The following is a 25,572-nucleotide window of genomic DNA, read 5'->3' on the forward strand; positions in this document are numbered from 1 at the left end:
ATACAATTTAGGGTCCCTTACAGCACTCGCATTTCTTTACTCTGGCTTTGGTCCCTTGTAAATTTGGCTGAGCAATTTGCGCTGCATTCGGAATATAATTCCAAGTAGAAAATGTCACTCTTTTGGTCAGGAACGTGGACCGCTTTTAACGACTTGGGCAATTTGGGATATAGTCATAGGAATCGTTAATTGTACACGAAATATTTTAAATTTAGAAAACTGGATTATAGTCGCGTAAAAATTGACCAGCTTAAGGTTATGGACTGTATAAGATATATGATCTTGCAGAATGTATATTTTTGGTGACGAAGTATTTTTCAGTTATTGATGCAAGTCTGTATTTACTCTTTGTGACTATAATTTTTTTAAAAATAAATTTTACAGATTTTTTTAGTGGAGATGAGAAAGTAATTAATTTTAAAAAATACATTTCGTTGTTATTTTAAGTAGACGTAAAATCAACGTGTACTGATGGTTAGATGTAAAACTGTACATCATGCACTAATATACAAGTCTAGCTTTCTTTTGTCTCCTGCAAAATGTTTCGTCCCTCCAAATCCCTCATTAGTCCTTCCAATAAACCAAATAAGCTAACAAATTCAAAAGATAGCGTGCTATAACTTCTTTTACAGGCATATTTGAATATATATTTGTAGTATATTGTCTTCTTTATTGATCACATAAAATTCAACCTATTCGATTAGTTGAAACCCATTGAGACCATAGGAATAAAAGCACTTTTAAACAGAGGTAACTTATTAAGGCTTCCATTCTACGCCGCGAACTTACTTCTAAATCGTAGTTATCTCCCCTTTTCATGGCACTGTCATGAACGAAAGAATTAACGACTTTGGCAACACAGCTGCGATTTGATGGATTCCTGCAGTCTACAGATATGGTTTGTAATATACATCATGTATTTTAACCCACATTTTCACGTAGTTTATAATTAAACAGGAAAATACTAAATATTCTGCCTAATTTTTCTACATTTCCTGCCTTCCATTCAAACTCATGATGTAAAGTATAACAAGCGGATTTTAGGCATATTGTTTCTTTTCTTCAACACTCCCTAAATCTTATTTTAGATTTTTATCTTATTTTCTGATTATGTTTATGTCCGTGTATTGACACCGATCTATCGCCTCGCAACCACTGCATCTTCTGGTGGGAATTTTCCACTCTATAGAAATACCATTACTCCTTATTGAATAATGCTTATATATATATATTACAAAAATTCTTTTATTAATCTAACACTCTAGGGATACTATCTTTTCTTTATCTTTAAATTTTTCTCCTTGGAGGTCGAAACGGCTACCGAAATTCTATCGATTGCTGTCTTGAGGTGCCGGAGGAGTTTTCAGAACAAGCTTTGTCTCACCGTAGAGGAGGCGGAGGAGGAGGAAGAAAGATGATGATATAAACAAAAGGTGATGGAATATTTATTCAAGTTTATTATTATTATTTGTTTAAATTTAATATTGACTTTTAATATTTTCCACTGAAACGGAACCACATGGAAAGAATTAGACATGACGCTTCTGTTTATCCCTGCCTCTTGTATCGTTCCATACATAGAATTAGTAACTGTTTTCATCGGTATGCTGGCATATTGGCGATTTGTTGAAGAAGAAACGCCTCTCCTTACGTGTGATGTTGCCTACGTGCGTCATTTGCCACTAAACACATCGTTAATTCATAATCAGCAATTCAACAGATAGCCTTTTTGTTTTGCTTTTTTGTTTTTTACTGAAGATGATCAGTCAGCATCATAGACTATTGCGATATTGTACTATTTACATTATTTACAGATATTTGTGTGTGTATATCCATACGTATGAATGTATAGAAAAAATACTTGAACGTGTGAATCATGTTACACACATACACACACACAGATATGTGTTTCTTCATAGATGTGTTATGCCTGTCAGCCAAGGTTTGGTCATGGCTGTTTCGCTCTTGTCAGGTTCGAGTAATACTGTTGTGTATCTATTGAATATAAAAGGCAACAGTAGGAATGGTAGTAATACGTTAGAGAGATGAAGCAGTCAACCAGGTGAAAGAATGTGACAGCCACGCGTACCTGCCATGTTCAGCCAATGGAACAGTCGACATCTAGAGAACTGCCGTACCAAAGAAACGAGAAACAATGTATGTGTGCGTGCGGGTGTTTGTGTATTTATATATGTACAGACATATGGTAGAAAATTGGTTCGTACATTATGCTAATTTAAATAAAAAATCTGTTGTATTTTAACGGAACCCTTGTATTTTTTACTCCAAATTTAATTCGTTCTGATATCTAAACTTTGTATAAACCATATTCTGTATTTGTTTTTTGTTTTTTATCTTCCTTCACATCTCCATCAGTCTCGTCACACTCCACTTCACGTGTGCCCCAGTCTTCTTAGTTATCCTCTCAAATTATTCCCTCTTTTGGGTTACATTTGTTCGCATGGCTGTCAATATTGTTGACAAGATCGTTGCACAATAATTTTTGCGTGAGGTAAATGTTACTATAACTTAGAGATTTTCAGGGTCCGTTGCTAAAATAGATTTATTATAAACTGCTCCCTGTGTAAATGTTTTCTTCAGATGTCACATCAAAGGCATCCCTATCGGCGTAAAAGAACTATTTTCGTAATTAATAAACTCCTATATTTATAAGGAATTGTTCCCAGCACTTGTATTATATCCATGATGAAAGAATAAACATCTCTCACAAACAAATCTAATTTATACCAAGTTCCCATTTTACCCTTCCCTATGGATTTATCTATTATCTTTCATTTGTTTCAGTCATTGGACTGCGGCTATGCTGGGGCAGTTTGGAAGGTTTAGACGAGCACATCGACCCCAGTACTAATTCTTAAATCTGGTACTTATTGTATTGTCTCTTTTGCCGAACTGCTAAGTTACAGGGATATAAAGAAAACAAAATCGGTTGTCAAGCAGTGGTTGGATACAAACATACACATGTCCGTCACTAAAGGGGTGCACTGGACAGTACTTTCCCCTCACTGTTCAATGGTGTACCCTCAGATTTACAGTGATACACTTATTTCGAAACTTCACTTCAGCATTATTACAAATTACTGCCCACCAAAATCTGGCAACGGGCCTGTACATACATACATACATACATACATACATATATGACAAGCTTTCATACCATTTCTATTGCCCAAAATTTAGTCACAAAGCATTGGTTGGCCTGGAGTTATAACAAAAGACACTTGCCTGAGGTGCTGCGCAGTGGGACTGAACTTGGAACCATGTGGTTGAAAAGCAATCTTCTTAACCACACAGCTATGTGTGTGTGGCTCTGGTTCTGAAACTGATAAATAGCAGTCTAGTCCCTGAAAAATAAAAAAGAATATAAAATTGCAGCCTTACTGCTTCATTAGGAAAACAAAACAGGCCTTTCTGCCAGTTGATTCTTTTTATTTATTCTGCCATAGTGCTCAATAAATTTGAAAAGCTAAACCCTTTAGTGTTTAAACTGGTCATATCTGGCCAAAATATTCTACCTTTTATCTTCAAACTGGTTCAATTATTGTTTTTCATAGCTACCTTACAGTCTCAGTTTTAAAATAATCAATCACATCATTGAAATCTCAAAGACGTGAAATAATGCATGATTAATTTAAAATGTGAATAATAAGCTTTACATTTGACAGAATAATTTGAATGTTAATGGGTTAAACCCATCTAATTTTATTAAACATGGCAATTTTTCTGCCCCATCTTCAGTTCTACGATGAGAAAGATATGGTGTTTAATTTTTTTTTTGTGCAGGGGTTCCTTGAGACATGTAATTTATTTTAAGGATTACGCAAGAGTAAAAAGGTTGAGAAACACTGGTGTAGAGTATAAAATGTGGGTAGTAATATAGTGTGAGTGTCTGAATATGTGGTATCAATTGCCTTATAATTTGAGGAGATATATATACATATATATATGTATGTGTGTGTCTTTTGTTTTCTTTCTCTTTGTTACCATGAGGAGGGACTCTATCTGATATGTTGGATGTCATTGAAAATTTGCCTTAATAAACTTTGTCTGTCTGATGCAGACATGGAAAAGTGGATGTTAAAAGCAATGATGATGATAATATATGTATGTGTGTGTATATTTATATATATATATATATATATATATATATATATATATATATATATATATATATATATATATATTAGGGACAAAATCCAAAATTACAGGTAAAAACTCAATTAAAATCAATTTATAAAAGATTAAAATTAAATTGAGCTTTACAGATTAAAATATATATAAATATATAGTTTTAGGGAACTTGGTTCTTTTCCCTAAAACTATATATATAAATATATATATAATATGTATATATATAAATATATATATCATCATCATCATCATCGTTTAACGTCCGCTTTCCATGCTGGCATGGGTTGGACGATTTGACTGAGGACTGGTGCAACCGGATGGCTACACCAGGCTCCAATCTAATTTGGCAGAGTTTCTACAGCTGGATGCCCTTCCTAACGCCAACCACTCAGAGAGTGTAGTGGGTGCTTTTACGTGTCACCCGCACGAAAACGGCCACGCTCGAAATGGTGTCTTTTATGTGCCACCCGCACAAGAGCCAGTGGCACATAAAAGACACCATTTTGAGTGTGGCCGTTTTCGTGATATATATATATATATATATATATAAGGTTAAGGAGGGTATTGGATTTAACCAAACGCAAAGATACAGGTAATACCGAGTAAGTGCTGTATACCGGCTAGTTATCCATAAAATATATTTTTAACTTTACCATTGTTCTCTTTATCCTTTTCTCTATTTATACATATATATATATATATATATATATATATATATAAGGGTATATGTCAGCTGTATCGTTTGAAGTATCAGTTACATTGTATGCATGTATGTGTATATCTAGCATTGGCTATACTAGGTACATGCATACACTAGTAGACACAGCATGGCTGAGTAGTTAAGAAGTTTGTTTTGCAATCATGAAACTCTGGTTTCAATCCTATTACAGGGCATCCTGAGCAAGTGTCTTTTACCATAGTCATGAGTTGGCTATGTTAAAATGTGACTGAAATTGTGTCGACAGAGACTGTGTGAAAGCTATTTGTATGGATAGTACATTCAGTTCAAAGATTCAGCTTTGTCTCACAAGCTGCATTATGCTGGTTCTGACTGGGGGTTACAAAAAATTGCAAGTACTTGTGGAATACTCAGTCCCTTAATATGCTAATTCATTAGGCTGGTAATTCAGCTGATTGAACAACTGAATATTCATTGTTGAAACTGGTGGAAATTGATTTTACCTTATTTAGTATTGGCCATGTGAAGTAAAATAGGAGGAATATGGCCTAGTGGTTAGGGTGTTGCGTTCATGATTATGTGATTGTAGTTTCGATTCTTGGACTAGGTAGTGGTTGGGAAGCAAGCTTCTTACCACACAGCCACATATACTAATCAAAAGTACAACCCACTTAGCAGAGAGTTGACATGATTTAAGAACTTGTTTTGTCTTTTCAATCTTTTACAGTTGATCAAGAAATAAAGCAGCAGTTGTAACCAACCAACTTTCCTGAGGAGTTTGACTGGAAAAAAACAAACACAAAACAGTGTTATTACTGCAGCAACCACACAGTGTGGTCAGATCACAAACTAAGGCAGCAACTAATTTATTAATGTACGTACATTATCTTTCAAATTACAGTTGTTTTTATCCCATCTCTATATGTTATAGCTTCAAACCAGTGTGTATTATATCTGATAAGCTCTATGTTTAGTTGTTGTCGTTTATGTTTAGCTTGAGTTCTGAATTTTTTGTTTAATATTTATTTTTTTTTATTCTTTACAGTTTGTAAAATGTTAGAACCTGTTCACAGCATGAGAGGGAAGCTGCCATCACTTCACCGGATTGGTAAAACAAAATGCATTGATGAGGATGAACCGCCACCAATCCATGATCTCAGTTTTGATCCGGTTCCATTTGCACTTCTTGAAGACAATCGCTTTGATGTCAGTGATGCAGAAGAAACACTTCGAGCTCTACGGAGAGCGTTCTGTATAGTTTGTCCTGGAAGACATGCTTGCAAACGATCATTTGATCATTCTGGCTTGAACATCACACATTGTCGTGATGGCGTTGGGCTGGGGAAATATTATCTTCAGCTCCAAAAGATTATGGAGAAGAGGGCTTGGCTAGAATTTACTCATGATTGGATGTACCGAGTGAAATCCACTTTGCTTTTCATACAAGAACTTGAATCCATGGTCTATACTGAATACTGCACACTGTATGATATTATGCACAATAACCAATTACCACAGGACATTGAGAGCAAACTTTGTGGTTTGAATTCGATATGTGAAGATTTGCGAGTGCACAGCAACCACTGGAACAGTATCCAACAGAGAATCCGAACACAGCAATGGATGCAGCCATTACTAAGTAGCGTTTACTCAGAGTTGAAAATGTTAAAAAAAGTATTTTTTCAGCTACAGGATGCCACAATATGGTGGATTCACAAATTAATTGAAATTGGTCTTGTAGTATTTTCTCACTCTCAGATGAGTCATGTTTCAAATGAAGTATTTTGGAGTGTTGCTCGCGGTCTGGAAGACTTCAATTCTATTGTCACAAGTGCCAAACTGAATGCCTTTCACGACAATGAAAGTATAATATTCAAGGACCCTAATTTAATGGCTATGTGGAACAGTATTATGATAAATTCTAAATTTCACAATTTATCTTCCCTCATTACTATATCACCCATTTCTTTGAATCACATTTTGAATTGTTTCGCAAACCAAAGGTCGCGCTATGCCACTTTTGACACACATCGATTTCTAACGAAAAGCGATGAATTCATCGACAACTTAGATACAGGCACACTTCCAGGGTTTGTCTGGAATGATTTGTCTGCCAATATCATGAGTGCAGTGTCATCTGAGTCCTTTGAACATCAAATTGGTAATGGCAGTGCAAGTTTGAGCACTGTCATATTAAATGTGAACTCCTTAAAAGCTCCTGATCTTTCTGTTTTAATGTCCCCACTGACTGACTTCGTCAGAAGGGAACAAGATTTTGCTGAAAAATTTCTAAGTGTCATATGCAATTCAACAAATTTTTTACGTTATGATAATACAAATAATTCTTCAACAAAGGACAACAAAGGTGTCACTACAAACCGGTTGACAGCTCGCAGATTTTCTGGTACGCCGGTTCTCTCCAGAACAGATTCACGTCGTAAAACTGTTTCCTGGGGCGACACTGCAAATTCTTCTATCAAATCTCAATTAGTTGCTACTTATTTGGAGAATATATGGCAGAACTTTGGTAAAAATTTTGAACACCTTATATACGAACCAGCCTGGAATGGTGAGAGAAGTTTAATGAGGACAGATGTCGGTTCCTTATTTCTGGTTAACGACACATTAGTATTAATGTTATGTCGAATGATTTATCATGGCATCGTTAAAGGTAAGTTCTGTCTTGAAGTACAACTTTGCTACTATTCCTACTTAAAAGATGCTTGTCTGTGTGAGCGACCAGAAACTTGCTTAGGGGTGAGCAGGCAGCAGGGGAAACCTTCAGAGGAAGAACTGTCAAGTAAATGTTTTGGCCTGTTCTAAGGGAACTGGGCCTACCTAGGTAGTGACTCCCAGATGTTCCCCTGCTGGTATTTAATCCTTTAGCATTCAGATTTCTTTGTATTGTTTATTTATTCACATTGTTTTTAATTAATCACGCATTATCTTGTAGTTACAAGGATTCAATGGTGTGTCTGCATATTTTTAAAATGACTTTGTAGGATAGGTGTGAGAGGTTGGATCTGATTGGCTTTAACATAAAACAGGTAGAATATTTAGGCCAAATATGGCTGGATTAAATGCTGAAGGGTTAAATACCACCTTCAGTGGGGGTTGAACTCGAAACCTTTGATGAGCTTATTGCTCAGCCATGCAGAACTGCATGAACTTGCATTGTCTCAAACTGGGTTTTCTTCCTCCTATGTTTAGTGGCTTGCTGTATACCTTTCAGTTCCATCTGTGTGTATTTATGTATGTGTGTGTTTGTGTGTGTGAATCAGTGTGTGTACACATAAATGTATATATGTGCATGTCTGAGTCTCTATCTTCTTGTCTATACACCCATGTGTATTCATCAATGTGCCTGTGTTCGTGTATGTTAATGTGTTTCTGTGTGTATATCTATCTATCTCTTCAGATGTATTGTGTCTGTGTAAGTGTGTATGGCTTTTATATTCTTGTTTCAGTCATTAGACTGCAGTCATATATTTGAGTAGAAAGGATTATTATTATTATTGAATGTCAGAAAAGTTATAGAAATGGTTAAATATTGAACTAAATACTTTGTGCATTTTGGATATATCTGTTTACATTTTGAGTTTGAGATCCTGCTGGAGTCAAGTTTGCCATTTTTCAGCCTTTGTGGATTGGTGAATTAAGTATCAGTTGGATATTGGAGTCAATACAATTGAGCACACTCTTCCTCTCTTCAGAATTTGTGGTTTTATACCTATATTAGAAATCATATTTGACAGACCTAAGACTGTGAACTGGTCAGTTTGTTAGCATATCAGACAAAATGTTTAGTGGCATTTCTTCTGACTCTTTACATTCTGAGTTCAAATTCCACTGAGGTCACTTTTTTCTACGCAAAGGAGTTTTTTTTAACCTAATATTTCATCATCAACATTTAATGTATGTTTTCCATGCTGGCATGGGTTGGATGGCTTGATGGGAACCGGCAAGGCCAGGGGTCACATCAGGTTCCATAGTCTGTTTTGGCTTGGTTTCTGTGGCTGGATGCCCTTCCTAATACCAACCACTTTAAGACTGTAGTGGATGCCTTTTATGTGGTACCAGCACCAGTGCTTTTTACCTGGTACCAGCACCCCAACTAATGCTTTTTATGTGGTACCTGGGTTTTAGGATCTCAATAGTTACACACCATTATATATAGCTTTATCTACTTCAAGTTCCACTTTTAAAATCATTTTATTTCACACATTTTCTTGAAGTTTCTAAATTCATATGACATCATAATTTCTAACATCATTATTGTTTCTGTATGTTATATCCCTAATAAATGTTATATCTTCTCATTAAGTTAGGCCTCATGTTAGAAATAATTAAAATCTTATTTGCTGTATCCTAGATCTTTTCCCATCTGGCTCAGTTATACCACTGCAAATATTGGCACAGAAAATTCACACAATTGCTGCAATTGGATGCTGGGATAACTGTAAGTAAATAAGCTGGATTTTTTATTGTTGCTTTTGTTTTTCCCTAATTTAAAATGATCTATGCTGAACTTAGACTTCAACTTTCCATAAAAGCTTTATTAAGTATTTAAAGATCTTGGGTTTTTATTGATTTCAATTATTATCTTATAAGATGTTCAGTCATACAGACACCATGGAAAATGTATTCATAAAGTATGTCTGAGATATACTTAGCACATCTGTGGGGAATAACATTGCAGCAGTTGAATTTAAACTCTTCTATGATTCCTTCATTATACTCTACTTGGACTGCTTAACAATGGAATACTGTACATGTTCATGGTACTTGTTTGTAGTTGGTTCAACTAACCCATTCAATGTAAATGTCCTTGATGAGAATAAAGTGTAACTTTAACCCTTTTGATACCAACCCAGCTGAAATCGGCTCTGGCTCTGTAATACAAATGTTTTGTTTTCATAAGTTTTGAATTAAAATCTTCCACCAAACCTTAGTCACAATTTATGTTCCTAACACTAGCTTAATGATAACTAAGTTATTTTACTAAATTCTTTGTTATATTTAAAATAATTGAAAGAAACACAGAGCATCTCAAAATAAATACGGTAATGAAAGGGTTAATGTTGATACATTGGCTGTGAGCCCTTCTTGTGGTTGGTTGGTTGGTTGGTTCTCTGTCAACTCCTTCAGTTGTGACTTCAATACTAAAAATATGAGAGCCTTTATGTGGCGACTCAACCGTCTGGGAATAGCAACTAATTCTCCCTCAAGCCACACCTTACTGCCTTAAAAAAAGGGTAAGTTTATACTGAATATTGTAGTTGTAGATATTCCTTAATCAGATGAAATGGTCATGGCTGGAATGCCTCTGATCATAGGTCTTCTCAATCAAGGTTAATCTGGGGCTAAATAGTAACAAGCATTCTTTTTAAGACAATACTTAAGTATTTGAGTATAAATACCTGTTTTTATGGCAGAAGTAAATGTCTAAATTTGTAGAACTATCTCACCCATATCAGCATAAAGAAATTGATGTGAAAACTGTTTATTTATAATTGCTGAAATTATATATGTTATGGGGGTCATAGATAGTCATGTCTTACTTGTCTAACTAACTATACTGTATACCGGTATAGATGTTATAACAGTCCGATGTTGGATTACAACAATATATTATCTTTTTGTCCTTTTAAAGGTGTTTGTAAAGTTGAAGGTTTAAGGACAGTGGATAAATGTTATCCCTGTCCGTTAGGTAATGGAGACTACAGCACAAAAACTGGATTACTCTTGAAAGACACATATCAACCATTATTATCTTCACTGGAAAATTGTATTCAAAGTTTAAACTCAACAGGTAAGTGTTTGGAATTATTAATTAGAATTACATTTCAGGTTGTTTCAGAGAGCGTAAAGGGATGGTCTAATAGACTACAGGGCAAATGGACAAATGGTTGGTGCTTTGTGTCTTGTCACTGTTTAATATCTGTGATCATGACACTCACTTCTCAATAATTGTATCCAGCCATCTAGCTCTTTGAAGGTATTACTATTAGAAGCAGTGGCAGTATTGGAATTGACAAGTATTAGTTCGTCTTTTTCATTGTTGGTCAACAGTTTGGCAGAGACGGTAACTTAACTATCTCCACTGTGCCTGGGTTGTTTCTAGAAGTAAGTACCTAACCTTAAATACACGTACCACTTCTCCACTCATGAATATGCCATGAAGGAAAGACAAGTCAATACATTTGCAGCATCCATGGAGCCACAGAGAGTACCAGATATCATTTGAGCATAACTGTATATATCTGGATTTTCTGTAGGATTTTACTCCCCTAACCTTTTTTAGATACTCTGTAAGTTACCCCACAGGGCAGCAAGGGTTTATTGTTATAGTGGGCATAGTTTGTGCTGAGCCAGTCCCACACTGTCATCCTACTCTCTCTACTGGATGCAGTTTAAAGTCATACTCAAGGCAATTTACAAGTATATATACCTGTGTGTGTGTGTATATATGTGTGTGTGTGTGTACATATATATATATATATATATATATATATATATATAGAAAATGCTACCTTCATAAAATTGAGTACATTTTAATTTTCCTTTTATATGAATGCATTTACATGTTTTGGTTTTTGAAAAACCGTATCAAAAATATGTACTAAAATGGAATATGTAGAGAGAAAAGAGCTATTAATATAATTAAATTTAAATTAAAATTAACATTCATAGTTTTATGATTTAAAAAAAAAAGATTAACTTTCATGTAAAATTTTTCATAGCCAAGGCACTTAACTGTCAGGCATTCAGGTTAAACTTGCTGCAGAAATAGACCCTATTGAAGTACTGCTTATCACTGCAAATATTCAAAGTATTGCATATTTGCTGGATGTTTTTTTTTTCATTAGTTGTTACTGGTAAATTCAAATATTCTTGTATGTAAACTGTGGTATCCATTCGGGATTAGAAATATCTCTTCATCACATAACATTTTTTTACTACCTGTGGGAAATAGATACGTATAAATTTAACTTAAATTTGCAATGATGGAAAACATAAAATAGTTGGTGAGAAGAAGGGAAACTCTAAATGAAATACCAAGCTTTCTCTTTCTCAATACTCTTCTTAACAAAACTGATGCAATGTAATTTCATCATAGGTCCATACATTTTGATTGATTAAATATTTGGACCATTGAATTACAAGTTCATGATTTCAAATCCTGTTAGAGGCATTGTATGATAACTGTTGACAAGATACATTGCTATAGCTAACCAGAAAGTAATAGATAATGTGCAAATATCCTCAATAAATCTTTGGTGTGGAGAGAAAGTATTTCGTTCTTAAAGAGATCTTGTATAATAACATTCTTGTTAAATAAATATTGTGACGGATTTTGATGAGGTGTTATTTAGTTAGGAAATATGTTGAAGAATTGTTTGTTTTCTTGATGTTATTTAATTCTTTTCTGGGGGATAATAATTAAAAAGGAACTTTTTTTTTTGTTGAAGGGCCTGAGTCAACTTTACAGAAGTCTGTAACGGACCCAACTCAAATATTGTCCCTTTTCACACGCCTTCAGACCACAGCATGCATCGCATTATCATGGTGCTATTCCAAGACCCATGAGTTCCTTGCTAGTTGGTCGATTGGTTCGTTCATTCTTGTCACACAGACAGACTTAAAGGTAAGCTTTAATATGATAATCTAAAACAACAACAAAAAAATTGTAACGAATTTCCAGCTCGTTTCATTGCATCTCTGAGCTGGATGCTTTTCCTGTTCATTTAGCTTAGCTGTCAAAACTTTTGGGGAAGTTACCTATGATTGTCTTATGCATTATGAGATGCACAGTTAATCTACTTCAATGCTTGTATGATATTTTCATCACTAGTTTTTTGATTTTGTTTAATTCTATTTCATAGATACTGTCTGATGAAACAAAGCGTGCTGTATGTATAGCCCAGACGTTATGCACAAACCTATCGTTGTATAACTCATTGCACAATGCCTATATACACTCTGCTCTCACTGAGGTCTATCATGAATTAGAAGATATCAATTCCCAACTCCAGGTAAATATATGACACTATCGATACATTGTTAACACACATGATTGTTTATATATATTTTAGACACTAAAATTATTTTAAAGTATATATTTACTCCACCTTTTATTTTGACCTGATGATAAATAAAATTTAAATATTCTGTCTGCTTCAATATTAAGATATTTTTGAGTACTTCTGCATTTATGTGTACCTTCAGTTATTTGTGTGTATATAAAGGTTCGACCCCTTTGCACACTGCCTCATGAAGGTCACTGCTAGCTCTCACTGTGCATACAACCATGTGCTGCTATCTGTTGGTGTGCTACAGTACTAGTCCTGGAACTTTTTTTGATACCACTTCGTCTATCTATCTATCTATCTATCTGTCTATACACACACACACATTATTGATGTTTATCAGTGAAGGATGTAAACATTGGAAGAAAAATTAATAAACCAGTGCTACAGAACAAAAATACCCTGTAGTATTTGTTCTGTCTTATTGTACAGACACTCTTTTGATTCTCATCTTTGTCATTGCAGTGAACCAGTTCTAGGTTTGTTGAAAACCCTGTTAACCGACAATGGTTTAAATATGTGATATAAAAAAATAAGCATGTCATTTATGAGGTCTTTTAGTAAAATCTATTTTTTAAAAATTTCTTTTCAGTCCTTATCTGGTTCAGTAATGAAACTGTTTTCTGAAAATTGTGGGAAAATATCGAAGCAGTTTTTCCAGAACAATATGCCTGGAGGCAAGATTTGGAGGAGTAAAAGTGTGGGTAGGTTTAATGGTAAATTGAAAATTTACACTGTTTTTTAATTGTTTTTTGTAAGTTACAGAAATGGTAATAAAGTATTTCAAATCATCTCTATACATTTCTGAGTTCAAATCCTCCTAGGATTGTCTTAGCTTTGAAGTCCTGCATAATAATCATCATCATCATATCATTTTTCACCATGCTATAATGTGTTTGACATGTTTTACAGGCTTTCACCACTCATCTTTGTCTTTAGTCATTAAGCATATACAAAAACAGAGATAGTTGACTAACTTTGTGTGTTTTTAGAGCTGTTTTTTACTTCTATTTCTAGCAATGCTGCTATTATCCTTGTACTCTTTATTATATATATATATATATATATATATATATATATATATATATATATAATCAGTTTTGTACAGCAGTTGATTTTCTGAACTTAGAAATTTGTTGTATCAATGCTAGAAATCATTATTTAACAGTAATTATTTGTGTCCTTATTTAGTTTCATGTATTGAATTTATTTAGACTTCTGTAGCCTGTTTGGAATTTCACCATGTTTATTTCTTCCTCATATCATCTCATCCAGTCCTGTCTGGAATCATGTTGTGTTAGACGACTCCATTCTTTATCTTTTGCCTTCACCACCACCATTATCATTGTTGCTGCTGTTGTACAGCTTTCTGTCTGTTGCTTCCCTAGCATTTGCGTTGGACACTATTGAAATCAAGTTGATATGGTTATATCTTCTTTCTCCATTCTTCCCAGTGTTGTGCCAGTATGTCCATCATTGATGATATAGAAGTGATTCAGATCACAGTTGGTCAGTGTTTGTTTGGATGTCTTCCAAAAGAGGAGCTCTTATTTACTTCAAAACTAAATGGATTCTCTTGGCATCTGACTTCAACTCTGCGCTGGAGGAGTGATGAAAGATGACAAGAATTGCCTTACATTTGCTCAAGATCATATGTTCGTAGGATTAATTGAACCGACTTCAGTACATGGTTGCTACATATGGACAATCGATAAAAAGAGTGCAGTGAAAATGCTGAGAGGAATGGAAAGTTCAACATTTCAGACAGTTCTTCTGGAAAAAAAAGTGACAGGAGAGAAATTAATAAGACCTAGCAAAGTTTTACATCCTCCAAGTTAAAAAAAAAAGAAACCAAAAAACAGGCTGCACCTGCAGCCCATTTAACATAGAGATGATAAAACTCTGCTGTCTCATTAATTTCTCTCCTGTCAACTTTTCCCTGAAGGACTCTGTAACGACCGTACGACCAGGAGATGGTGACGAGGAATGGCTCCTTTTAGCGCACCGCACGGTCGATTGATTGGATTGCACCCTGGCACAAGATAGAACAAGAGACAAAAATACGCCAGTACCAACTAATCAGAGTGGTTGACACAACAGGGTCCAAAGATGTGGCTGAAGACTAGCTGTTATCTGCTACGTCCGCACTCATGTATATATAACAGAAAGAGAGAGAAGCATGCTCTATAACTCTGTCCAGAATGTTGGATTGTTTTGCTTTCCACAGCAAGTTCACTGCACTCTATTTTTATCAATTTTACTAAATAATACAAGTGTTGCTGACACCGACCAACACTGGTCTTTTGGATGATCATATGTTACATAATGTAAATCCATTACATTATTGAACATGCAGAAATGAAAAACAAACTTAGTTCCTTCAAAATTTGAAGTTGAGATTAACAAAAACCTTAGAAATAGTATAATTTGAAACCAAGTTTACTTTCATTCACATTTTATGCTTAAATCTTTTCAGATTACACCATTGAACAACAGGATTATATTGAACACGCACTGGAAACAATACTGGAACCTGTTGTGGAGGGTGTCAGTAAGCTGAGAGTGACGTCCCAACTGAGTGTTATCTCAATGGCAACTGTAGCCATGTGTGAAGCTTGGACTGACTTCATTTTGAAGGAGAAAATTAAATTTAGGTATTTAATTATTATTGCTGTTGTTGTTGTTCTTGTTGTTAAGGTGGTAAGCTGGCAGAACCTTTAGCACACCGGGCGAAATGCTTAGCAGTATTTCACCTGTTGTGTTTTGGGTTCAAGTTCCGCTGGGGTCGACTCTGACTTTCATCCTTTTGGGGTCGATAAATTAAGTACCAGTTGCATACTGAGATCAATCTAATCAACTGGCCCCCTTCCCTCAAAATTTCAGGCCTTGTGCCTATAGTACTATTTTATGTTATAAATATTGTTTCAGTGAATTTATTTTTGAGTATTAATGGTTTAATATATGTGTGAGCAATCAATATCTTGATTGTTTGACATTTTCCAAGATGCTATAAATATGGGCAACAACAAAATTATATTATTGTCTAATATTTATATAGACAAGACAAACTTTATACATATCATATATATATGAGTGGTTGGCGTTAGGAAGGGCATCCCGCTGTAGAAACTCTGCCAAATTTAGATTGGAGCCTGGTGTTGCCATCCGGTTTCACCAGTCCTCAGTCAAGTCGTCCAACCCATGCTAGCATGGAAAGCGGACGTTAAACGACGATGATGATGATGATGATAATATATGCCCTTCTTTGATTGGAACATCAACCTCAAAACAAAATATGCTGATTGTTTGGGGTTCTTAGAATTTTATACAATATATTTGAGTGAAATCTTAACAGTCTCATTGGTTCTTTTACAAAGCTAGAAACAGGGGCCTGGCAGACATGCTTATCTAAGGCATTACTGTTTTCCTGAGACCATATATTCTGGTTGGGATCCTTCCAGTTGGCTGAGGTTTGTATGACTAAACCACTTGTGTGCCTGCAATTCATATGAATTTCCTGGAGCTCAACTCATTTTCTATTTCCTTGGATCATTCCTCAAACTCTTGCTATTGCAGACCCTCACAACCATCCTTGAATTTTAATGATTAGATTTGAACTTGCAATACTGTTTCAACTGCTAACCGTTCAACTATAAAATAGTAGAGGTGAAAGCTGTTGGCCAATAACTAGACTTATGCAAGCAGTTGTGTATGGTTTGTATACCCATGATGCCCTTCCTGCCGCCAACCCCCACCTGTTGCCAAGCCAGGTAGTTTTTTCCCTCTCTCACTCTCTGGGAGAGAGGCACAAGCACATACACAGACATATATACACACACGGCAGTAACTTCCACCTACCAAATTCAATCACAAAGCTTCGGTCGGCTTGGGGCTATAGCAGAAGACACTTGCCCAAGGTGTCACGCGGTGGGACTGAACCCGAAACCATGTAGCTGGGAAGCAAGCTTCCTAACCACACAGCCACGGCCGCACCTACAACCACACCCAAATGTTTATCCTTATTAATTTTCTGCCAATTTCTGTTATTGCTTTTATTTGTTTTTGTACTTGAGCCTTTTTATTAATAAAACTGATTTCTTCGCTTCAGTTTACATGGTGCTCACCAACTTGGTGCAGATTTCAACTTTGTCCGAACGTGGCTAAGCAGTGCAATCCGAAACAATGAAGTCAGACAGAGTATCACCCAACTCTCTGTTTTCAGCTATTTGAATGGAATTGTGCTTTTACTCCAAAGACAACCGAAAAAACGAGCTTCTACTCGCTTCACCGACCCTTGTGCTAATGATGATATCAGTAAGTAACCTCACCATCTTTATCATTATGATGATGATCGTCATCATTATGATGATGATTGTCATCATTATGATTAACACTATCATGCTGATCATCATTATGGCCATCATTGTTTTAACACTTGTCAAGGGTTAAATAAGTTTGTAGTTCAACATATTACCACTACTCTTAACCGTGTGTCATCTAGTCTCCAATATCTAAAATCCAGAGATCTGTTTTCATCATTTCTTCTTCTCTGCTGTGACTACCATCCATTGTAATTTTTTGTGGATTTCGTTCCTAAAACTTGAATAGTCTGTCACAGAGTTACTCATTTACAGATGAATGTGTTGGAGCAACTTGAAATGAAGTATTTTGCTCAAGAACACAACTCTAGGAACACAATCTAGGAATTGAAACCACAATTTTGTGATCATGAGTGCAACACCCTAACCACTAGGCCATGTGCCTTCTCTAGCCAAAACAGAACCTCAAAGATGAAGTTTCCTTCTGGGGTCAGAAAATATTTTACTGCTGATTAGTTGCAGGTTCTCTAAAAAAGACCAACATTGCAGTAATTCTTCATCTTTGAGGATACTTCTGTTACACACAAAAACATCTTAAACTTTATTCAGAGGAAGACCTCTGACTAATTAACAAAGATTTCCTTCTGATCAGGCTACAACCACTAAGATCAAGTACAATTTATTCTCAATGCATTTTCTTCCACTTACTACAACAGCTCCTGCTCTTCTGGACTAGCTAGCCAAATACTATATCTGACCCTCAGAACTGGCACTAAACATTTTGCTCAATCATTCTCACACTGCACTGCAACTGTGTTCATTTCCAAAACATCTTGCACTTTGCTAGTTCAGTCAACTAGTTCGTTAAATAGGCAACAGTAACATAGCCTGGAGATGCTGAAGTCCAACAGAAGTCAGTAGATTTGTCCATCCAGCAATGGAAACATTATACCTTTAGCATTTATACTGGCCTTATCTGGTTCAAATATTCTATTTGTTTTATGTTCAAACTGGCCAGATCTAGCTTTTCATGCATATCCTACAATGTCATTCTAGAAATAAACACTCGCATCATCAAAATTTCAAAGCTATGAGATAATGGAATGATTAATTCAACAGAATGTGAATAAATAAGCATTACATTTGACAGAGTAATCTGAACGCTAAAATAATGGTCATACAATTGACTCTATAAGATTTATCACACTTGTGTGAGAAAATAAGTAGGTGCAGATATTGCTGTATGAATGTCACAACTTCCCATTATCAACTCATCCTGTAAAAATAAATAAATCTTTTGTGCTTAGACAAAATAGAACTCAGTAATAACTTTTTTTTTTTTCTTTTACTTATTTCAGTCTTTGGATTGCGGCCATGCTGCGGCAGAGCCTTGAAGGGTTTAGTTGAACAAATTGACATCAGTAATTTTTTTTTTTCTAAGCCTGGTCTTTTTTTTTTTTGTTGAACTGCTAAGTTATGGTGATGTAAACAAACCAACACTGGTTGTTAAGCAGTGGTTGGGGACAAACACAATCATAAAGACACTTGCGCATATATCATTATCATCATCATTTAACGCCTGGCTTCCATGCTGGCATGGGTGGGACAGTTTGACAGGAGCTGGCTAGGCAGAAGACTGCCCCAAATTTCTGTGACTGCTTTGGCAGGATTTTTACAGCTGGATGCCCTTCCTAACACCAGCCAACCACCCACCCACCCAGCAGAGTGGACTTAGTGCTTTTTATATGGCATAAGCACAAGTGAGATCAGTTTTGGCAAGGTTTTTACAGCTTGATGCCCTTTCAAATGCCAACCACTTTACAGTGTGGACTGGATGCTTTTTAAGTGGCACCTGCACTGACAGGGTCACCAAGTAACCTGCAAGACAAAAATCTTTTGAGAAGGAACGGGCATTGGAGGAAGTGATCTTGTATCAGATGATGAAAGATTATAGTGAAACAGAGAGACAAAAACAGGTATCTTGCTGTAGGAGAGGTACAAAGTTACCCAGCTAGAGAGAGAGAGAGAGAGATCATAAATGAGGACAGACATAGGTGTGCTGCTGCAAAAGAGATACATGGTTATCCAACCTGGGGGAAGTGCAGGAGAAGAAGAGAGAGAGAATGTGAGACATCAGGATAGAGATGGTGGCAAAGTGCCAGGCACACTCACAAGGAACAGGGATCAGAATATAAATGGGATGGTTGGGTAAAGGCAGAGAGAGATATAGATGATGGCAAGTGCCAGGGTATACTCTTGAAGTTGAAGGTTATAATATGTGGCAGGATATTGCCAAAGAAGTGTGATTAGATTGTGGGGAGGGAAAGTGAGTGGTGAAAACCTGAGTATATAGAGTGGTGGTGGTGGTGATGGTGGGGCTACCGGATAGCAATGATACAGAGAAACATGGCCGTAAGGACAGGGTTGGGGAGTGAGAGGTAGGCATAGTGCATGAAGGAGGAAATGTGAGGAAGAGAAGAGATGTAGATTGGTTTGTTGGGGTAGAGTGTGTGAAAAGCTTTCTTGTTACATGTGGGTGGAACACAGATCAGGAGCTAGCAAAAAGCAATGATACAGTGAGACAAGGCTGAGAGGACAGGATTGAGGGGTGGGAGGTGTGTGTGTATGTATGTACAATTGGCATTGGGAAGGGCATCCAGCGATAAGAACCATGGCAAATAGGGCTGGAACCTGGTGCAGCCCTCCAGCTTACCAGTTCCAGTCAAACCTTCTAACCCATGCCAGCATGGAAAGTGGACGTTAAATGATGATGATGATGATGATGATGCACATCATGTGATTGACCAGTCTATCAAATGTTATACATCCCTGGTCACAATGCACTTTGCATCATTTTAGCTTTTGAATGATGTCACTGCTGGCAAGGCGAGCAGGCCAACATTTCCTCTGATCAGAAAGCCAGTCCACCCAAGGGTTACCCATTTACAGCTGAGTGGACTGGAGCAACATGAAATGAAGTGTTTTGCTTGGTCTGGGAACCAGACCTACAATCACTAGATTGTGAGTGTAACACCCTAACCACTGGGCCACACATTTTCACATATACATACATATATATTTTTGTTTTTATTTTTATTCTCTTGTTTCCCTTTATACTTCCTGTATCCATCCTTTTCCAAAATAACTCCTTATATTGAACTCTACTAATCCCTCCAGTTAACTCTCTCATATCGTCTCTGATGAAGGGATATCCCTAATATCCCAGAAACAGCTGTAAGACTACCTTTGTCTTTATAAATATCCTATAAATTCCACACAGCCTTGGCTTTGATGTCTCATTATATTTAACATATACATGCGCACACAAGACTCGCATTAGACTCCTCACTCGTATTATTATCAAGAGTCTAACTACGGTCCTCCCTTAGCACTTACATAGCCTTACCTGCCATCTTGGGTCTTCTGAATAACATTACTTTTAAATCCTTACATATATATACATATGATGGGTGTCTTTCAGTTTCTGTCTACTAAATCCACTCAAATGGCTTTGGTCAGCCTAGGGCTATAGTAGAAGACACTTGCTCAAGGTGCCATGCAATGAGACAGAACCCAGAACCATGTGGTTGGGAAGTAAACTTCTTACTACACAGTCACAACTGTGCCTGTGAGTTTTTTTTTTGTGTTTTTTTTTTTAATAACTTTTTTTTTTTAATACTTGTGTTGACAGGTTCGGATACTGCTGACAGCAATACGGAGAGTAATCATCGGGGAGCTAACTGTGAAAGTTCTACTGAGACAGAAGTGACAAACGATGAGAAAGACATATGTTCCGTATCAAACACAGATGACTGGCTTGCACTGAGAGTGTGTGGTGGCTCTCGCACTTGGAAATTTCCATCTTGTTTCAATATACAACGTGAAGACACTTAATCAATGTTGATAATAGTATTTTTACAGCTGGACAAAAAAAAAAGATAACTTATTTTACTATGTGTAAGAAGAAAAAAATGGGGGGGGGGGAAATGAGTGTTTTTTTCACTTTGTATATACTAATTATGTAATAGTGTTGTTTTTATGGAACTCTTATTTATTTCTCTCTCAGAAAACCTAATTCACTTGTGTGTCATTTAAAAAAAAAAAAAGAAGTATTTTTTATCTATTAGAGAGTGGAAAGCAAGCAGGATTGAAAAATGGGGAACTCCAGACTAAATGCTTTACAGTATTTAGTTTTTGTCCCTTTAACAATTGTTAAGTTGAAATCCCACCAGGGTCAATTTTGCCTTTAAAATAAGTATCAGTTATATACTGGTTGACATCAATTGATTATATCCCTCCCTTACAAATTTGTGGCCTTGTGCCTGTATATGAAATCCTTATTTTATAGTTAGAATGTTCTGAGTTGGCATAAATATTAGAGTACCCAGACTAAAGGCATTATACCATTTACTATTTTGTTCCTGTGTGCTCTGAGTTGACTTTGCCTTTTATCTCACTTGGGTTGATTAAAATAGGTGTTAGTAAAATATGTACTGGAGTTAGTTTTGTTGGTTTGACTTAAGCCTTTGCGCCTAAGCAAAAACAAAAAAAAATTTTTTTTCTTTGTTCTTTTTAGAATATTAGCATTGAATACCATAAAAACTGATAAACTCCTTGTGAGCGAAATCCACGACCCAGTTGTAGCTATTTCAGTTCACTTTATGCTGCTGATGTTTTTGAGAAAAGCATGAACATCTCTTAAGTCTCATCTCATCCCTTATTCCCTATGAATCTGAACCCCTTGTGCCTATGTAAGAAATCGGTATTTTATCTTTAGAGAAGTTTAAAATTATATTTTATTTATTTATTTATTTAAAAGTGAAAAACCAACACGTTATGAGGTTGTTGGTAGTGTTGCCGTCGGTTACCAGAAATCTGCTCTGATTGAGCTGAATGCATAATATATATAAACAAAGGTATCTGGCAGACAGATTTATACATACCACATAATAATTATTGTTCACTCATAAGCCATCAGCTGTACTCCCTTAATACAAGCAGTATTCTCCTGCCTTTAAATCTGGTGTTTGATTTAACCAAACCTCATAATGTGGATTACTTTGTAGCTGCGACCTTCATGTCTGCTGTTGGATCTTGTTTCTGTGTTGAAAACAATGACTAACTTAAAGTAAAGATTCCAATGATGTATTATCAATTCGTGTCTCTTACATAGACAGTATCTTGTTGGTTGCTGTAGTAGCCATCATGTAATATACATACATCTCTCATTGGTTGTTGTCTTGACTGGTAATATAATATTTTACAGATGGTCTCTCATTGGCTGCAGTGTTGGCAGGTCATGTACAGAAGTACTCTCTCATTGGCTTCTGTTTTAGCAGGTCATATGACACACTTTAGAAGCTCCCTTGATGACCAAACAAATTGGTTGGTACATAAGTATTATATCAAATCTTTTGAATTTTTGAATCATTTAAAAAAAAAAAAAAATTTCATTTCACTTACACACATTATTTATCTACCAATTGCACATGCTGTGTATGTATGGTGAACAACTGTCCTGTTATTTGATTTTTTATTAAATCCCTGACTAACCCATTTACAGTTTAGCAGTGGGTGTTATGTGAGGGCCGAGGACCGGCTGAGTTGAAGAAGTTGATGGCTTTTATCCTGTCAGTGACACTACACTATATCCGTAGTCGAAATTCTTAACTCTCAATGACCCAGATCAGTTAAATGAAAAAAGGCACTATATTGTGGTATTTAGTTCATCACTAAAAACAATAACAACTGGAATTCAACTCATTTTTTTAGGAAAGTTATCTGTGATAGACTGGCATCCTTTCCAGAGAGAGGTTTCTCTCTCACTGTATAGTATTACAAAAACTGAAATTGAGCACTGGTGCAGAGGAATTTTTGAAAAGATTAACTGTAATGGTTGGTGTGATTTCAATATGAATCAGTTGATAGGCGCCTATTGAAATTTAAATTATTAAGTGAAGTAAACAAGTTACTTTGACAGAGCTCATGTCTTTTCAAGTAACACTCTTGAGAGGTGTTTTTTTTAATTATTTTTTTATAGTTTATTAAGAAGGAAAGGCAGCACCCATGCAGATCCTTCGAAATTGGTGGTAGAAAGAGAGGAGTTATTCTCGGACTAGAGGATAACTGGTTAGAATATATGCAACTGGGTGGGCTCTGCTAACAGCACCCATAGACCAGGTGGTGGGTGTTAAACTAGTCATTAGATTAATTCTACCACCGCAAGACCAGGTACAGTCCACCCACTGGGCTTCCGCACAATTTCCATCTATTCAGTTGCACTGCCAAGGCTTGTGTTGATTCGAGCCTGTGGTAGAAGATATTGGATCCAAAGTGGTGCAGAGTAGGACTGAACCTGGACCCATGTGATAGTGATGCAAATTTCTTAACCACACGGGTCATTGAGATATACTACTGAATGGTGCTTACTCAGTATTGGGCTGTGTCAATTGAGAATGAAGTGTCCTTGCCATAAATACATGATAATAATATCTGTGACGGGATATACACTTTTGAGCCTTAGAAACAGTGTCCCTCTTACTGATGAGGGTGAATGAGGTGGGACACAACTGTTAAGTAAATTTTGGTCCATGGCCCTTTTTTGTTTTTTTTTTGTTTTTTTTATTTGATCTGATCTGATCTCATGGCGTGTGTGTATTAGAATGACTACTTACTGACAGTTTGGAAATTAATTTGTTATGTAACAGCGAAGAAAAGATTTTTGGGGGTCTGTTTGTCAGTCATTTACACTTATTTATTATTAGTTTGTTAACCTATTTATTATAATTTCAGTGTTGATTTTGGTAACAATTTGTAAAAACAAAATCTCCACTGCAATTGTGCAACACTTTTTAAACAGAGAGAATGAATGTTTAAACAGACTGATTACTGTTAGATTATATTAATAAAGATAATCATCACACCTCATACTGCTAAATTTCCTTCTTACCATTTCTTATCTGTTTTTTATTGTTGTCTTTTTATATTTTCTTTTTTCTTTCCCCTGTTGTTGTTGAAGGTCCAGGTCAACTTTCTTCAAGCAGGTCTGTGACCAAAGCTTATCAGCCATGACTGTGTTCTTCCATTTTTTAAAGATGTGGTTTGAGTGAATTCACTGCTATTTTTAGCATGTTGTGTAACCATGTAGAGCCTCCATCTCCTTTATGGCCTTTTCTTTCTCTTTGACCTTATATAATGTGTAAAATATCAATATATAGAAGAAAAGAAACTCTTGGTCTTTTCCATCTTATTCAAGATTAAGGAGAAAGTTTGTCTAGTTTACATCTGCACAGCTCATCCTGATTTGAGTCAATTCCTACTTTCTCTTAATTACTGCTCTCTTAGGAGTGCCAATCATAAGACTAAATGTGAGAAAGCCAAAGAGAAATCTGCATATGCAGAGACACCAAATTTCGGAGTGCACTTTGAGTTATGAGTGTAGCTAGGACAGTGGAGCTGCATTATAAAAAAAGAGAGATTGCAATCTCAGAGAAGAACAAGTGTGTGTGATTTGCATATTAGTAAGAGATAACGATGGTATCTAGATTAAGTTGAAGTTCATGGATATTAGTGAAGAAGAAGGAAAATTGTTCAGTTCCTAAAGCTAGTTTATCAGGATGAAGAAAATAATGTAACTGAAGAATTCACAAAGTGAATGTTTAAAAATGCTGAAAAGTTTCACTGGAAAATGAAACATGGTTGGATGACAATGTAATGAATTTGAGAAATTACAAATCTATGCAGAAGGATAGCAATGCTAAAAGTGAAGATTTAATAATTTACATTAACCCTAATTTAGTATTGAAACTGTCCATATCTGGCCAAAATATTCAACTTGTTAGAACTCTATTCCAGAACAATGAAATTGCAGGAAAAAGTCACAGTTATGCACTTTATATGAAACAATGCTCCAAAGAAAATAATTCTTATTTTTCTCAAAAGGTTATTAATGAATAGAATAGTTTGCCAGTCGTCATGTAGTAAATGAGAGAAAGGGAGCTTCTAATAGGTTACTAAAGTTTTTGTCACTTTTCAAAGAGAGAAGGACAGTATTAGGAAAGATAGGAGCTGGTCAACCAGTAGTTCTCAAATTGTCCAACACAAAGTCCTGTTCTCAAATGTTAGAGATAAATTGTTATCCTCTCTCTCTTTAGAAATGAGAGGACAAAAGATTTTGCATCCATGTAATTCTCCTTTCTTTGCCATGGTGTTTCCATTATCTTTTACTTGTTCCAGTCAATAGACTGTGGCCATGCTGGGGCACCACATTGAAGAATTCTTTTAGTCAAATGAATTGACCCCAGTACTTATTCTATCAATCTTTTTTGCTAAA

The 25,572-nt window shown here is 35.8% G+C and overlaps 1 protein-coding gene across 10 annotated transcripts; it reads left to right on the forward strand.

Annotated features, from left to right (window-relative positions):
* Positions 1-809: 809 nt before the first annotated feature.
* Positions 810-24,167, forward strand: LOC106868655 (uncharacterized). 10 transcript variants are annotated; one of them, XM_052974573.2, is made up of 14 exons: positions 810-898; positions 1,308-1,433; positions 2,806-2,884; positions 5,559-5,705; positions 5,877-7,502; positions 9,204-9,290; positions 10,485-10,643; positions 12,304-12,479; positions 12,718-12,867; positions 13,514-13,637; positions 15,398-15,575; positions 17,030-17,235; positions 18,599-18,661; positions 20,932-24,167. In XM_052974573.2, exons 5-14 carry the CDS (start codon positions 5,885-5,887, stop codon positions 21,132-21,134), a joined length of 2,964 nt encoding a protein of 987 aa, XP_052830533.1. In that variant the 5' UTR covers positions 810-898; positions 1,308-1,433; positions 2,806-2,884; positions 5,559-5,705; positions 5,877-5,884; the 3' UTR covers positions 21,135-24,167. The 10 variants fall into 10 exon arrangements, with proteins under 10 accessions (XP_052830533.1, XP_089221913.1, XP_089221914.1 ...); XM_089365787.1 differs by having other exon boundaries at positions 13,514-13,625; XM_089365788.1 differs by lacking the exon at positions 18,599-18,661.
* The last annotated feature ends 1,405 nt before the right edge of the window (positions 24,168-25,572 follow it).

This window comes from Octopus bimaculoides, chromosome 18 (assembly GCF_046866305.1).
Source record: "Octopus bimaculoides isolate indiv1 chromosome 18, ASM4686630v1, whole genome shotgun sequence".
NCBI lineage: Eukaryota > Metazoa > Mollusca > Cephalopoda > Octopoda > Octopodidae > Octopus > Octopus bimaculoides.